Below are 16,452 nucleotides of genomic sequence, written 5' to 3'. Positions count from 1 at the left end.
CACAGGACTCTCTGCAAACACTGATCAAAAATTAATGTAGAGATTATTTTGTTAGAAGCAAAACCAGTAAAACCCAGTAAAACAGCAAGCCCAGATAAAACATTATAAAAACTTCAAAGAATTGTTGTTTTATTGAAACACTAATAGTTCTATCTTTAGCGACCTTTCGTACCTGCTAGGGAGAAAGTTATTTAAAAAACAAATGGAGACTCATACTAATCCTGTTAATACTTTATTAGTGTAATTTTTTTAGCTTTCTATTGGACAGAACATAAATGCAAACTCCAAAAAAAAAATTCAGAGTCCTCTGCCACTCAGTAGAAGTGACCATGGCAGTCCATTTCATGTTCATTCTTTGTTACAGAAACAAGAGGAGAGGGAGGGGAGGGGGAAAGCATCAATAGAACAATTAGGCACACAGCTGACACTTACTGTACAATGATATGCACAAGTAATTTATAACAGCTCTATGAGTTTATGAGATGTGTTCTTCAGATTCTTCCCTTGTAACACGTGAGCTTTGCTCAGGAGAGCAAGGATCATTGAGAACAAAGGAATTAACAAAGGAGTAACAAGTAAGACTTTTAAAACAAGTCCTTAAATAAACTAAAGTAACAACAGAATGCAGAATTGTTCACCTGAGAAGACATTTTTAACCTAGACTTCAGAACATTAAAAATTCATTTATTTTACAGCTATTCAAATACACATGCATTAAATGAAAATATTGCACAAAATTAAAATTTAGATTGTGGAATTTATATAGTTTCATTTTGGTACACATTCTGGTAGCACTTAAAATTAACTGTTTAGTTCTAGCAAACACCAGCAGCACAAGCTTGAGGATGAACCAAATGAAAAATTCAATTGCTTATTTTCTCTTAAAAATAATTAAGGCTAAAACAAGTGCATTTGTTGACAGTGGCACAATTTTTAGCGGCCAGTCACAGCACCTAAAGGCCAGAAGATACACCCAGACACTTAAGTGCTGTATATTAACATTCAGTTTTGGAGACTTCCTAGGATAATAGGCTGCATGGGTTGACAGCATGGGTACTTCAAATTGTCGACAGGAAAATCTTTTAAATAAAGACACATACAAACTCGCTTTAACAAAAAGTGCTCATTTCTGATGGTTCTTGCCAGCCAACAGGCACCACTGAATTAGGAAGCCACATTCTGTAATTAAATACAGAAGATAAAACTTCAATACATATATACATATGCACACATGCGGATATAAATGTGTGTATAGGTATATGTAATAACTTCATTATGTAAAACGACTAATAAGTATGGTGTAATATGTTTAGTTCACATTCCTAGAAATATTATTTTACCTTTGTACAGAAATGTACCAGATAACTAAAAAATAAAAAAAAGAGCCAAATTTATATATCATCACTATCCTGTTGAAATTTTTCATGGTACCTATAGATATACAAAAGGTTCCACAGATTTGACAAAACAGTATTTGAACTTCCCAATTTCATACTGCTTAACAAATTTAGTGACTTAAAAGACATAAATTAGATTTGGTAGGATTAATGAGATATTTACTGTATCACCAAGAACAACTGCTGAATGATCTTTCATCAGTCAGATATCAGTTATGCATGAGCACCCTGACAGAGGAAGATACAGGCATGTAAACAATAGGAGCTGGCTATATTGATTACTTCATACAGAACTCAAGAATTTTGTTAAATTCAAAAGCATTTAACCATCACACTTCCACAGAACCTGCAGAGAGGAAGGGAGAGGGGCTCTTCTATATTTACCAAGTTGTCTTCCTAGGGATTACAAAATAATGGGATTTAATTTACAGCATTTAGTTCTGCAATAAAGAAAATAACAAGTGCACTTGAGCCCATGCATACTGTATGAGAATGTTAACAGTACAATATGATCATCATTAAGTAGTATGATAAAAGGCTACATTTCATTAATAGAGTCCATGAGAAAAATTATCTATATAGAAGTGTCAGTCAATTTAATGAGGTCCTTTGAGAGCCTTCTATCTTTGTCTCAGAACGCTTTCATCAAAGATCTATGTTTCTCTCTTGCATAAAAGGACCATTTGCTCCCATTAAGACACAAATTACAATAAGGATCCTTGGGATCCTTGATCCATAACTGTATTTTACCCTGTGTTTAGTGTTCAGAAAAAAAGGGGACTCTAAAAAATTACCTTCTATTCACTCAAGATAGTGCTCAAACAGTCTGGGACTATGAAAAAGAAAACACAAACTGAGATATGCTGTGGCCAAACAGGATTATTAAAATGTTACTGTATTTTTAATCAGACAGAACTTCTTCCATGAAACTAAACAGATGGATGTGGGGCCTTGATGTCAAATTTTTATTAAAATTTTACACTATGCAAAAAATAAAAAAATTATTTAAAAAAATATTGTCGTTTTATTCCTTTTTATTTTCATATATACACTGAGATGCATTCAGAAATTTCCAAGTGTTTGCATATGACTAATGAAATCTTTTACCTGTGAGGAACCAAGTAATTCTAACATTTTTCCATATGAGGTTTACACACTAAAAGGTAAGGAATCTTTCAATTAAGTAGGACATAGTTCTTTCACATCCCAAAAATGCTCCAGATTTTAGTGGGGAGTTGTGTGTAAACTGTGTCTTAGTGCAACTTCCTCATCTTCTAACAGAATATCTATCCTCTTTGAAACATATACTCCTTTCCTTCTACAACTACCAACTTGACTTATGTTCCAATAGACCAATTGAACATAAATATGATGCTCCTTTTCCACTGAAGTTACATGCAAAATGTATGCCAGGTGCTGTAAGAGCAGCATATGGCCTTTAAATGCTACAGAATAATCAGAATAAAGGGTTTTTTTCTACTGCACCTCTGCTTTTACTAAGCCCCCCATTAAATATAAGGTTAGTTTAATTTTCAAAACATGAAAGGTGATGCAAATGTGGCATAAAAGCCACCTTACCTCCACTTTTATTCACTAAATGTACTTTTATTATGGGGCTGTAGCTATTTCTCTCTGCTCCTATCAACCTGCTATTCCACAGACTGCTTTTCTGGTTAATTCAGCCTTTACAGGAATGTTAAAATAGCCCTACAGAGCCTCAACACTTGTAACGCTGAACAATTCCACCTGACTCTCACACATTGCACTATCTCCCAGTGCCAAAACACCCTTTTCTTCAATTGTATCACCATAGTTGTGCTTTACTTGAACAGTCTGGCACTTTGCATTGCTGGCAAAACATCGACTCAGGAACGGAAGGGATCAGCATTCTGATATACTGGGCCAGTTTTCTTCCCAATGTTGCATGAAGACGCACCAAATCATTTAAGACACACAAACCATTCTGGTCGTGGTTGAACTACAAGTGAAGATGAGAAGATCCACAGGTCTTACAGATGCATTAATAATCTAATATGTGACACTAGAAGACTGGTGCAGAAATGACGGCATGTGAGTTTGAAGCCCCAGAGAATCTGCCCAAGTAATTAATCCTGGACAAACAAACACCAGCTTAATGGATTTGAAGTGTCACCTTTTCTGTAACGAAGGCGCTTGAGTAGAGTGTAGTCTCTGCTTATATCTCTGCATTTGCTTTGACCTCGAATGCAGTTTGTGGAACAGCTCAGGGAACTTATTTTGTGGAAACAAGGTTTCTAGGAATCTCTCCAGAAACACATACACCATTCTCTTATTCAGCTGACTATGCTGGAACATTTCGAAGACCCGAAGAATGCCTTTCCGCGTAGTCTCAGCGCCTATGATGTGCTTCAGTTCATCTACAAAAACAGAAGTCACACAGAAGTTTAAGCTAAGTTCTAATTCCATGTTAACAACAAACTTAAACTGAATATTAAGTCTTTCAATCTGTACCCTGAAATTCGAGGTAACAGTGCCCCTACACAACATGACTAAACTAAAAGTTCTCTTACATAAGTGAGCATTTCTGAAAATTACTTCACTCTTGCCCTACACATGTGGAAACCATGTTTGCAAGAAATTGAACTGGTTTGGAATACTCTAAGAGAACTACTGAAAGTCCACGTGAAAATGTCCAATGCTTTAATACTTAGAAACCTTTTTATTTAAATACAGTTCATATATCAAGGTTTCTTTACAGTACTTAAAACAATCAACAAGAATACTGACATTAATTTTGTAACAATATGTTGTACAGATTATTTGGCTTTAATCCCAGATTCACTTACCTGGCATTACTTCCAGCAACTTAGTTTTCCCTGCCACTCTTGTTCTCATTCTAATAGCTTTGTCCCTTCGTGGAACAGATTCTGCTAAAATGCCATTGGGCCAAAAAGCGTCTCTGTAACAAAAGCAAATCTGTCAAAGTACATTAACAGTTTATCAAATGAAAAGCTCTTTTAAATCTCTCAAGGCTATCTCATAAAATAAATACAAGGAAGTAATTTGCACACAACCTAACACACATTTCAAATATCAGAAGAGGAAAAAAAATGAAGCATGAGGAAGAAGATGAAGAAATCAAAAGCAAGTAGCACAATATACTCAACCTATCAGTAGCTACCATATACTTTTTTATTACAGGAATTGGAAGAAATGAAATTTTAATAAAATAATGCAAATCAAAACCATTCAAATACTACGTAGTTCTTACATAAAACAAACCTAAGCCTTGCTTTTACCAGGCTTTATTGCTACTGAGACTCTAGGTCTATTAAATGCTTCATCAAAATTTTGACACTAGCAGTTAGCCTTTCAAGAAGCTAAAGCTGAGAATAAATAGTTCCAGTGTAGTAGAAAGTCCAATGCAAAAGACATGCCTCTAATAAGCTGTTTTGCCTCAGTGAAAGACAATTTTTTTCTGAATTAAAAGTACACATTCTTACAGTTTAATCAAAGAATAACAGTACACTTGTAAAGTATGATCCTTTGGAGAATACATTACCCTACTTTGACTTTTGCCCCAACAAAAAAAAAACTTCAAACTATAAGGAAAAAGTGTGTAACACTTTCTCAACACCAATGTAGAAGCCATTAAAACTTTTAGGAAATTGATAGTTTCAAATTCAGACTTCAGTTCCTTTGTATCTATCCAAAGTGAAACACTATCTCAGAGCTAGGGCTCTTTCAGCACATTGTTTGCCTTTAAAAGCAAGGCACATACATGCCTTCATCAAGGCAAACAAGACATTACATTACTACAGTGATAAATGATGAAATTCTAAGTATACCTGTACGCTAGCTCTTCTAGACTGGTTGACAAATTTTAAGGCAAAGGAGAAAACTTAAAAATACTCTTTTCCATGTGACAATTGCTCTCACTTAACATGTGTAAAAAGCAGTGTATGATCCAACTGTATTTTGGAGAATAATAATTTCCTCATGTAAGAGGAAAAGAAAGACACGTAGATATTAGACATCAATTGGTGAGTGCTTTGTATTTAACATCTGCGATAAAAGACATACCTGAAGCGTTTCACTGCATCTGCTACTTGCTCGGGAGATGTCATCCAATCAACATGATCAACTATTTTTCTAAAATCAAAACAACAAATCTCTTGTTTATTTTTTAAAGCAGAGAACCCATAAGTGTAGCATTTTAATGAGCATTCTAGGGAAAACAAAGCATAATTTCAACTTTCTCCAACTCTGTAAAGTAGGTTCTATAATATTGCCCAATAGGAAGGCAAACACTGATTCTCAAGACAGATATCTAAGTTCACTGATCACTCCCCAAAGATACAGCTTTTTCCTTTTTGGATAAAGCTTATCTTCAAAGCTGCTGTTGCATCTCCTGTCAGCATTAGATAACTGGTTTGCTTGTAGAGCACACCTCTTCAGGTTCTTTATGGAGTACTCTTAAGTTCTGCTTCTGTAAGCAAAGGACTTACTCAGAATCTCAAAATACTTGTTGCAATGTGTACAGTTATTTCACAATCCTTAACAGGAGATATAGACTGGTAATTCATCAGGCCTTCATTTACCAACTCATACACACAGCTCTAAATCCAAATCTAGGATGCTAAGAGAAATGATACATGCATCTGTGTATCACCACAATCCCAGGACTGTTTCCCTAACCACAATTTGAATTTAGTTTTCTAAGAAACAGAAAAACATGATTTTTCTGCAGAATGCTATTAAATCCAGAGAACTTGCCAGGGCAAGGTGTGATGGCTGACCAGAGGAAGCTATGAGTATCTGAAATGGCTCTAAATGCAGAAGTAAATCAGTAATACACTACAGCCACTTCTGTAATAAGGAAGCAGCAGCCTGTGCAGAAACTCTGCTGCTTATTACTATCTGGAAACAGCAAAAAGTATTTAGAGTTGTTCAACAGGGCAGCATGTTCTTAGAAGTACAGTTCTCCAGACAGTTTTCATTCCTTCATTTCATAAGGAATTCAAGTAATTCCTTATGAACTGGCCATAAGGAATTACTTGAAAAATACCAGTGCTATTTTATCACATGTTTACCTCATTACTGCTACCACAAGTCCAGATGTTTAACAATGATTATGAAAACATCACATATATAATTGTGAAGGGTAAAAAGAAATGATACAGTGGGAAAAAAATAATAGGAAGCTACTTCTCACATCTAGAAATTAAGTTTTTGATTCATGGCACTAAATCGAAAGTAACAATGGAGTTCTAAACCTGTATCTAGAATTTGTTGTTGTTCTTTATACTTGTTCACGTTTCAGAAACAAATTATTAAAAGGCAAGACTGGAAACTGTATCTTTCTAAGCTGAGGGCAAGAAACGTGACTTAATTAGCACTATTACCTGGCTTTGCATTGGTATGAATAAGAGTACATGTAAATTACAAAGAACATGGAGTGGCCAAAACAGACCCCATAGGAGTCCTTTTCCTTTCCCACTTCCATCTTTTAAGTGTGAGAGCAAAAACTTAACACAGCAACTCAGTTCATATAATTTGAAAGAGATATAAGCAGAAATAGTACAGAAAATAATAAATAATATTAATAAAAAAGGTATAGTGCTAAAACAGGGCAAAAAGCATAAATATTAATTCACAGAAACAAGAAATTTTACATGTGAAAGCTCTTTTATAAGTTCTCTGGCATGTAAGAGTTACTAGAATTTTTCTTTCAATAATGTTTTGTGTTTATCCCCATTTTACACCACATTTTAACTTAGTTTATTGATTTTCTCCAAGGAGGAATGCGTGCAGATTTAAAGCATGACAATTTAGTATTACCAAGAAGGACGTATACAGATACTATACAGCATCACTCACATCATTGCTCTATATAAGAAAAGCAGTACCTATTAATTGTGTCACCATATGTTGCTCTGATAAGTTGCTGAAGCAGATTTTTTATATTTCTTCTTAACCACTGATTTCTCTCCTTTAAATCAAAGACTTCATCCATAAGTAGGAGCATTACTCTCAGCGGAATATTGTCATCCACCTGACCACCAAGTAAAAGAATGAAGAGCAAACTTTTATTTCAGTTCAAGAAAGCTACAGTTTTAGAAGCTACTTTATCTGTCAAATACTTCAGTATAAGTACAACCATGACAAACACTTTACTGTAATACGAAATCTTCCCTCAATCTTACATAAAATCATTAGTAGCAAAGAAAGACTGAAAATTAAATATAAAACCAAATACGCTGAATTTTTAGAATATGACAGGAAGAAGCAGCTATTTCAAAAGTCAACATTTATTACCGAAGTTGAATAAAATTAAGACATGTAAGTATGTCCTAAAGAGTGACCTCATCCCTGACCTCTTCCTTGTTGCTGAGCTTCCAGGTGCCTTACACAAAAACTCAGGAAGGAGCTTTTCTTGGGTACAATTTTCTTATGGATACTAAAACCAATGGCATTTCGCTGCAATGAACTACTTTTTACTTAGGCATCATTGTAACCTACATAACTATCCTGTGCTTTTATACTTCAAGATTAAGAAAAGGATCATATTTTTACTTTTTTTGTAGATAATGTTACACAGATTGGCCAACAAAAAACATGTTGGAGGGAGAAGAGCAAAAAAAAAAAAAAGAAAGTCTCAGCCATAATACACAGAAACTTTAGTACATGCACTCTTCACAGTTATTCCAATGTTGTGCAAATCATTCCAGTGATAGCAAAAATGTTAATTTTAAAAGGAAGTATGCATATTTCTTTGTAAAAAGCTTAGAACTGTTTTAAAGTGCCTGGTATAGTGTCAGAAAAGGAAAAAAGTGTAGCTCAAAGCAGAATAAGTTACTCATTTGTTTGGTTTTAGAGGTGTCAACTTTGAAAGGACAAATGTTAGACTCACGTTATCATCAATTGGTGCTGCAACACGGCAGTGGTCAGGATCTGAATAGGTTTTCTGCATCAGAGGTGGCACCTACAATAAAAAGGGCTATGTTAATGAAAGAAAAAAATACTTTAGAATGCAAATAAATAAGAAAAAATTTCATAAGCGGTTTGGTAATCAAAATAGAAAACATTTCATTAAAAGAAGTAACTTCAAACTAATATATACACTGCTGTGGATAAATACACAGCAGCTCCTTCACCTTGCAAAATTACAAAATCAAGGCTGTACACATTTCTGTACAGTTACCAAAATTAATTCCATCTTTAAGACAATTCACATCTAATTTATCAAGTGCCTAGTGCTTCAACTGAAAAATACCTAAAAACTCTTATGAGACTGATATTTCTTTTGATATTTCTTCCTGATCTTAACTCCTGCCTAGTGAGTACAACTCTATTGCCAGTCACACACACACCAGGGAAGTTACTAGCAATGATCAAGTCCAGAGACAGTCATTTTACCCTGGAAGTAATAAAAAAGTTCACATATCCCCCCAGGCCCCAATTTATTATTCTCTTTCATGATTTAAGGATTAATTCACCCATCTCAGTTGCTGTTCTACATCTGCCGTATATAGCACAAAATGGAACAGCGCCTGACCACAAACCTTACAGCTACAGAAAGAGGAAGAGCAGAGAAACAAGGGGAAAATGAATGTGTTCTGAACAGAACTATTTTCATAGGACCTACAAATTGCATATCATGCTACCATTCCTCACCTCTAAATTATTATATTTTATGAATGTAAGAGATGAGGGAAGATGGCAGAAAAGAGAGAAAAAAATTAATTTAAACAGAATTCAGCAAGGAAAAAGCAGAAAGGAGGCTATCTCCTTATTCTAAGTTTCAAAATATATGGGGTTTTTTCCCTAACAAAAACAGCAGATGCAGGAAATTAACTGATTGAGAATGGTTGGTTAAAAAATAAGCCATGAATCTCATGTTCTTCTCAAGTTACATCACCAAATTAAGTGGAGAACTGTAACAATCTGTAGATGCCATCTTAAAACATGTTACTTAATTGCAAAGACCTCCATTTTTTGCAGTAAAATCACTGCTGAACCTTATTAAAAGGTGCAGGTACAAAACAGATTGGCTCTGTTTAATGACTTGACTTCTATCTAACATTAGTTTCAGCAAGCCAATAGTGACTCTTCTGTTAATTTACTAGTATGTATTAACCACCAGTATTTTCTTACCTTGAAAAATGACTGCTTTATGTCTTGTCCCAATCTCTCTGACATTTTACCCATGTTGTCTGACATTTTAGTCATTCCCTCTGCCAAGCTGTCAGGGATAGACTTGACTGCATTTGATACGTTTCTCATAGAGTTACGCAGTGGATTTACAAACGTGTCCATCTGAAGGGGAAGATGTTTAACCAGAATTGTATAATCTATGAGGACACCAGCATGTTAATAAACTATGAGAAGCACAGCACAGAGAACAATAACATAATAGCTGTTCTTACAAGTCAAATTACTTAACTTCATTACAGACTGCAGAATACAGCTTTACTTTTACTTCCATTTATATTTCTCATTTGTTACAGCCCAACTGCAGCTATTTACATCTTTCAACAGATGTTTTCCTGAGTAATTTTCATTTCCCATCCCTTGGCTTTTCCTAGCTTAAATTTATTTTCCTTTTCTCCTCCATTCAATAGCATTTCTGCCTTCCAAGCTTTCTACTTCCAGATGTTTCAATTCTGCTTTCAACTCTTCATCTTTGCAACATGCCCCTTCTAAACAGCACTGGAATAGTATGTATCATGGCAAGTATAATTAAAAATATAAAGTAGATTCACAGAAACTGTTATAATTTTTCTTTCAGCATATACTCTGAATTCAGTCCAAACAGAAGCAAAAATACCAGAGTAATGCCCTTTAAAAAAATTATGCTTATGAAGAAACTTGTAAGCTGGAAAACACATCTTAGTCATTATAGAAACCTTGATAAATATTTAACTATTTCACTGTTAATTATTTAAGGAATATAGGCAGGACAGTAACTTGAGCTGACAATCGAGTTACAGATGTTTTTTATATCTAAATTGCTTAAACTTTAGAAATGGCTACATTTGCAAAGCAGATGCTCACACAGACTGGTCAACTGAACAAAGAACCACTTGTCTGAAGACAGGTCTGGTGGCTTAACAAAAAGGATGCAGAGCCCAGAGCTCTGAATTTGACCAATGACTCTGAATGGTTACACCTAAATACATAGCAGGTGCTTTTGAAGGGAAATGCATATTGTGTTTGGGGCTGAAGAGTGGAAAGCACGGTAACAGCAACAAATACAGAGTAAAGAACTGAAAAAAGGAATCAGAAAGAATAAGAACATTAAAAAAAAATCACAGATGTCTGACAGAAAGCAACTTGCAGTAAACACACTTAAGACTAGTAGAGAAGTCTCAGTGCAATTTACTGTGTCCAATTTCAAAAGCTAATTTTCTTGTCATACAAAGAGATTTACTTATTATAAAAATGGTCATTTTTTGATTCTGTATGTCCTCAGACACTTTGCCACTGAAAGTTTTAAAGCAACTCATTTGCAAGATGTTTTTAAAGTGCTGTATAGCTCTTTAATCAGTTCAACATGTCTGTTTAATGCAATCATTGCATGAATGAATGCTCTTTGACTGTACAAAACATTCTTACCTTCCGTGCAAAATCCCCCTTCCCTTTGCTGTAGGCTTTATTCTCCAGGAAGTCATACACATAATGGGCTAAAGCTGGAGAAGCTTTCATCATTTCAGGATTTAACAAGAGCTGAGTAAAATAATTTTTAAAAGTTATTTTAATACCTAATTAACAAGACACAATCAAAGCCATCACATGTAGCAATGCATTTTTTCATTCCTAAATTTTATTCCAACCTTACACTAGTCTCAAGATAGAAACAATGGGCTTCTTAGTAATTACCATAATGTTAACCACAATGGTAATTATAGCATCTCACAGAAAAATATACACTTTATCATCAAACAGTCATTTCACAGTGTTTTACTAATCTTCATTATTTACTATTTACATGTTTATTGACTTGGTCAACAAATTTTAGTGCTAAATGACCAGAAAGTCTTTATGAAGGAAGACAATTGAATTTTTTTGTTTGGGCTGGTACAAGCCTTATCTGAACAGAGGAACTGTGTGATTTTCTACACTGCTGGAGTGGGTACCAGAGAAATCCTTACACAGCAGCACAGGAGAACATGAACACAAACATGTCAGCAGGAGAAGGTCAATGGCATAAAGCTTAAAACCAACATACCTGGAACCTCATCAGCTCAGAAAAGCTGTGACAGAACTGTCTGAGAATAAACCAAAACACCAAAGAAAATGCAAACTTATGATACAGTATCAAGTTCTTATGGCATATTATTTAGTTTTGCATACCAACTACAACACAGCTTTTTTTTTTAAAGAAAAAAACCACAAAGACAAGCTACCTCTAAAAAATAATTCCAAGCACAGAGCTAAAAAAAAACAAAACTCCAATAACAGCTTACCTGCAAATAAGCATTTAAATCTTTTTTCCTCTTTTCCAAAAACTCTCTGTCCATATTGTTAAATGTTTTCTTGCCAGGAAGTTTTAGTATATTTGCAAGGTTTTCAAACTAGAAAAAATGAGAAGATTTTTTTTTTTTCTGTTTTCAAGAGTTTCAAGTCTTCATACAAGGACATTCTATTCACCTATTCTTATGTATCATCCAACACCTGACAAGAAGAATCTGCATCGTGCCTGGATCTCAGAATTCTTGGAGAAGTCAAAGAGAGAGGTACGCTGCCAATAAAATCTGCATGAAAACTCCCAGGAGACTATCAAGAGTAAAATTTAATTTCTTGTCAAACTCTCTTTTGAAGTACACTTTTGAAATAGAGTGTGCAAAAGGCTCAAAACTTATCATTATTATTATTTGGAATGAAGTTATTTCGATTATAAGACTACATAAGGAGTAAAGATTTTCAAGACAACTTGTAAATCTTTCTAAAAGCTCTCTCCTTTCCTATCCTGATCAAGCCTCTCAAGGAAGTAATTAAGCTTTTCTCCCTGGAGAGATGGCAGCATCCAGTTTACACACAGGTTATCACAGCTTGCTCTATATATCATTATCTGTGCCTTTTCTCCAGGTAATGACAGTAACTGGCACTGTACTCTTTACACTGTATGTAGTTGGCATATACTGTGATCTACTTTTGCAGGAAGAATGGCAGTCCCAGGGAAGGAGAAAGGAAAGAAGAGGCCTTAACATTAATAAAGCTGAATATATTTGGTAAAATGCACAAAAAATTAAAAAGTGACAAGAACAAAACTTGGAGAATCAGGACTATCCTCATACAGAATGCAGACTCCCTGCAAATATTATCCTTAAGGTGGTAAAGAGAGAAACATACAGCATTATAGGTTTTAAGAAACAATCTGGAAACAGGTTGCATCCTTTTCCTCTTTAGAAAAGACCACAGCATTACAGATTTAAAGATATGGATTCCATTCAGTCCCTGCAAGAACTCTTCTTGCATCATTAAACTCTGGAAGGCCATATAAATGAGGCTTATATAAAATTTATGGTCCGTAGGAAGCACCAAAGAATAGTTCTGTACTACTTTAGAAATCCCTTCCTTTGCAAGTAGGTCATATGGGAAAGCAACTGAACAGAAGATGGTCTAGTTTTCATTTGGACTCTTCTATCTAACCAGAAGCAATACAAGCAACTAACAGCCTCTATTTTAAATCTAAGTATCTACTTCAAATGGTATTTATTACATGGCTGACTAATGTGTGAACCTATTCAGTGCTCTAAGGGAAAAAACCTCAGGTACTTTGAACTGCTAACTGATTCCATTTTGGATCAACTATCTATTTTCTCCGAAAAACAGTCCCTGCCCTTCTTATTAGTTTTAAATCAATGATTCTAACTTTAACCCTTAACATGTCAATAAAAATGTCTTAGACAAGTACACAAGACAGTACGAACATCTATTTTCTTGTCAAGACTAAGCAGAACTGCTGGGAACATCTGAGATGCCACAGTGAATCACAGAAATCTGTTTATTTTTTACATTCTTAGTGCTCTAGGTTAGCATTTCTAGTCTCTGTAAATTCAATCAGACTTAGCAACCAGAAATGTTGAGCTTTTATATTCTGAACGTCTTTGCTTTTGCCATTTATTTCTACTAATTTAAAGTTATGTTCATTTTAAATGGTTGTCCCATACCAGCAGAATGTTAATTCACTCTAAGATCCAGCATTCTTCAAAACACTGAATTAATTTAAGAAAATCAATTTGAAAGAGTACAAAAATTGGTATTTCAAATTTATTGACAGCACACTAAGACCATCAGAAATTCAAAAAAAAGTTGGACTTAATTTGTAATTAATCCAAGTATTCAACATGTTTGCTTTTTTAATAAAGCCTTTTTAATTTTTATTACTGCTGTAACTTTAAAATGCTAACTTACCTGCACAGAATTTGTTCTCTACGACTCTCAATTAATAACAGAGTAAAGGGATATAAACTGACACTTCTGACTAGTTCAAGGGTTATGCAGTCAAATCTGACTTCTCCAAAGGCTTGGTTAAAAAGCACTGTGTTTTCATCCTTTTTTCATGTCAGTAGGTTCTACTTTGTACCAGCTGGTGAGTTACAACTCTCTATTTCTTCCTTCTTTCATTTTAGGAGGGTTAAGAGTCTGAGAATACAAGTACAGCAGTAAAAGGCAGAGTGCTAGTAGTATAGTGAAGTGCTACCAGCTCTCCCTTTTGAAACCCCACCAACTCTTAACATTCATTTAAAACCTAAATACCTATTTCCCAACCTCAGCTTTTATTTCTTAATCTCTGACAAATATAACTAACTCTCTCGGAGACCAACAGCACTTCCATACAAGGATTTAAAGTAAAATTAAGCTGTATGGGGAAAGGAGGGGAGACTTCCTAAGCTCCCATTTTGTTTTCAAAGAGCAATTGTATAGTCAGCAGTTATTAAATTACAGAAACATGCACTTGTAAAGGTTTTCATGAGATTGGTTACCTGCTCAGTGATCCTCATGTGAAAGTCATGGAAGTCGCTGTAGCGCCGGTATGTCTTCCACATCTCCTCACTGTTGGCATTTCGCCGGTGGACGGTGATGGCGTACAGGGCGTATGTCTTGCCGTGGTCATTACACACTCCTGCCACAGCATATGGGTCAGAGTCAGCATAGACTAGCAGTTTTAAAAACAAAAATAAAAAAGGAACAAACAGAAAGAAGGAAGACGAAAGGACACAAATGTGAAGTGAAGAAATGTCTGGAATGACAGACTTGAAAGACAAAAATGGACATGCAAGCAGAAGACTAAATTATCCCTTAAACTGTATGATACCCTCCAAAACTTACTATGAAAACTTAAATAGAGATTAAGCGGCTTTAAAGCTAGACAGGTTTCAATGACATGCAAAACATAAACAGAAAAATTTTCAACTTTTAAACAGTAAACAGAACTTTAAAAAAAATATTTTAACCTAAAGAACTCTAAAGATGGGGGTGAAAGACAACTGTGAAACCAGAAGAAATTCCAGTCTGCAAAGTAGTCTGATCACATTGCAAAAGTCTGCCCATCAGAAAAGACAATGATTGCAAGCTGCAAGCATTCAGTTTTGTTATTGGCCACAATAGTTTGTTATTAACTCTAGGATAAAAAAAGACTCCCCATGCTATTTTAGTCAACTATACATACAGACACGTGTGTACATATATATGTAATGCATTCTCTGTGTGTACACACACACTATGGAAAAGTCAATTCCATGAAAAGAACACATATAGCTCTCTGAAACAGCAAGCAAACATCTTTTTGATCTCCTTTAAATACTTAAGTCTTCCGGGCCATTCCTCCCTCGCAGAATTTTTCCCAGTACAGTTTGTTTCAAAACCTTCCATTTTATTTAGAGAATAACCTAGAACCAATATTGTTTACACTGTACACCATTTAAATTGGCAACACGTTGCATTTCTAATTACTGAGCCACTATCCAGTACATACAGTTTTCCAGTGGCTAGATGAAAATATTGTTAATCAAGGTGTCTGAATTTTTCTATGCAGCCACACTACATAAAATACAATCCTCCTGAGAAACCATCAATACCATCCTCTGTAGTACTTTCAGTCTTGATTTCTCTGAAGTATACTGTTTTTGTCTAAGCACTCAGGGAGCACCTGTAGGATAGTGGCAGCTGCTGCCAATGCAAGAATTACACACTAGGAAGGTGAAGAGTGGGCACAGAGCATCTTGTCTTTGCCATCCAATCTCTAAAAGAAGAATGCTGAGTGCTGAATCTCTAGGACAACAAGCAGCAGCCAGGATGGTGCCCAAAGAGCAGAGCCAAGAACACCCAGCACCACAGATGCTGCACAAGCCCTGTCCTTTCCATGGACATTGACCACTTGGCCCTGCACCACCAGAACACGTCCCAGGGGCACTGCCAAGTGGCATCTTCAGAACCACTTCAGGCAGAAAAAGAAGGAAGTTGTCCTGCTGTCCCTTATGTCACAGCCTCTTAATTAGTGTTAATTTTGCAACCCAAGACAGTGTGAATCCTGAAACACACAGAAATAATCCTGTCTGTATATAACCCTCACACAGAGGAAAGGACAGTAACTGGGAGAGGAAAAGGACCTGCTCACAGACGCCGTTTAATATTATCCTGTAATACAAACCTGTACAGATCTCCTGCTACAACTGGAGCATTATGTATTCAAATTCAGACTGATAGTTATCAATACATGCTGCCCTCAAGATTATAGATGTTACAATCTATGTGGTTCTAAGTTAACCTTTCTTTCTTAGGTTAGAACGATGAAACTTCTAAGTTTAATTCAGAAAAAAAGTACCACGTGCCATTTTAATAAAAAAGCAGAATTTGGTTCTTAACGATCAACTGATTTTCCCCTTTCCCTGAGGGCTGACTACCATGACACCTGGATTGCACACTGCTCCCATACTGAGTTGGAATAGGTTTAATTAAAATGTAAAGTATCTCAGTGCTTGCTGACAGCATGTGTCCACTACATAAATGCATAGATTTAAGAGCATATTGCACAGTAAAATCTACCAAAAAAGTATCTGAAGATCAC

The 16,452-nt window shown here is 35.3% G+C and overlaps 1 protein-coding gene across 4 annotated transcripts in view; it reads right to left on the bottom strand.

Annotated features, from left to right (window-relative positions):
* Positions 1-219: 219 nt before the first annotated feature.
* SNX13 (sorting nexin 13) overlaps positions 220-16,452 on the bottom strand; it is a 65,535-nt gene continuing 49,302 nt past the window's right edge. For 2 of the 4 annotated variants that reach the window (XM_039707792.1, XM_039707812.1), the window contains 9 exons: positions 14,369-14,541; positions 11,846-11,953; positions 10,995-11,105; positions 9,534-9,695; positions 8,290-8,361; positions 7,286-7,431; positions 5,460-5,528; positions 4,223-4,335; positions 220-3,793 (listed from right to left, as the gene is read on the bottom strand). In XM_039707792.1, the coding sequence (XP_039563726.1) occupies positions 3,546-3,793; positions 4,223-4,335; positions 5,460-5,528; positions 7,286-7,431; positions 8,290-8,361; positions 9,534-9,695; positions 10,995-11,105; positions 11,846-11,953; positions 14,369-14,541 (1,202 nt within the window). In that variant the 3' untranslated portion in view covers positions 220-3,545. Of the gene's footprint in view, positions 3,794-4,222; positions 4,353-5,459; positions 5,529-7,285; positions 7,432-8,289; positions 8,362-9,533; positions 9,696-10,994; positions 11,106-11,845; positions 11,954-14,368; positions 14,542-16,452 lie in introns of all 4 variants that reach the window. The other 2 variants (XM_039707803.1, XR_005627307.1) reach the window with 2 other exon arrangements.

This window comes from Passer montanus, unplaced genomic scaffold (assembly GCF_014805655.1).
Source record: "Passer montanus isolate IOZ18808 unplaced genomic scaffold, ASM1480565v1 scaffold10, whole genome shotgun sequence".
Lineage (NCBI taxonomy): Eukaryota > Metazoa > Chordata > Aves > Passeriformes > Passeridae > Passer > Passer montanus.
Note: the sequence above shows the minus strand (reverse complement) of the source record. Positions and strands in the feature narration are given on the sequence as shown.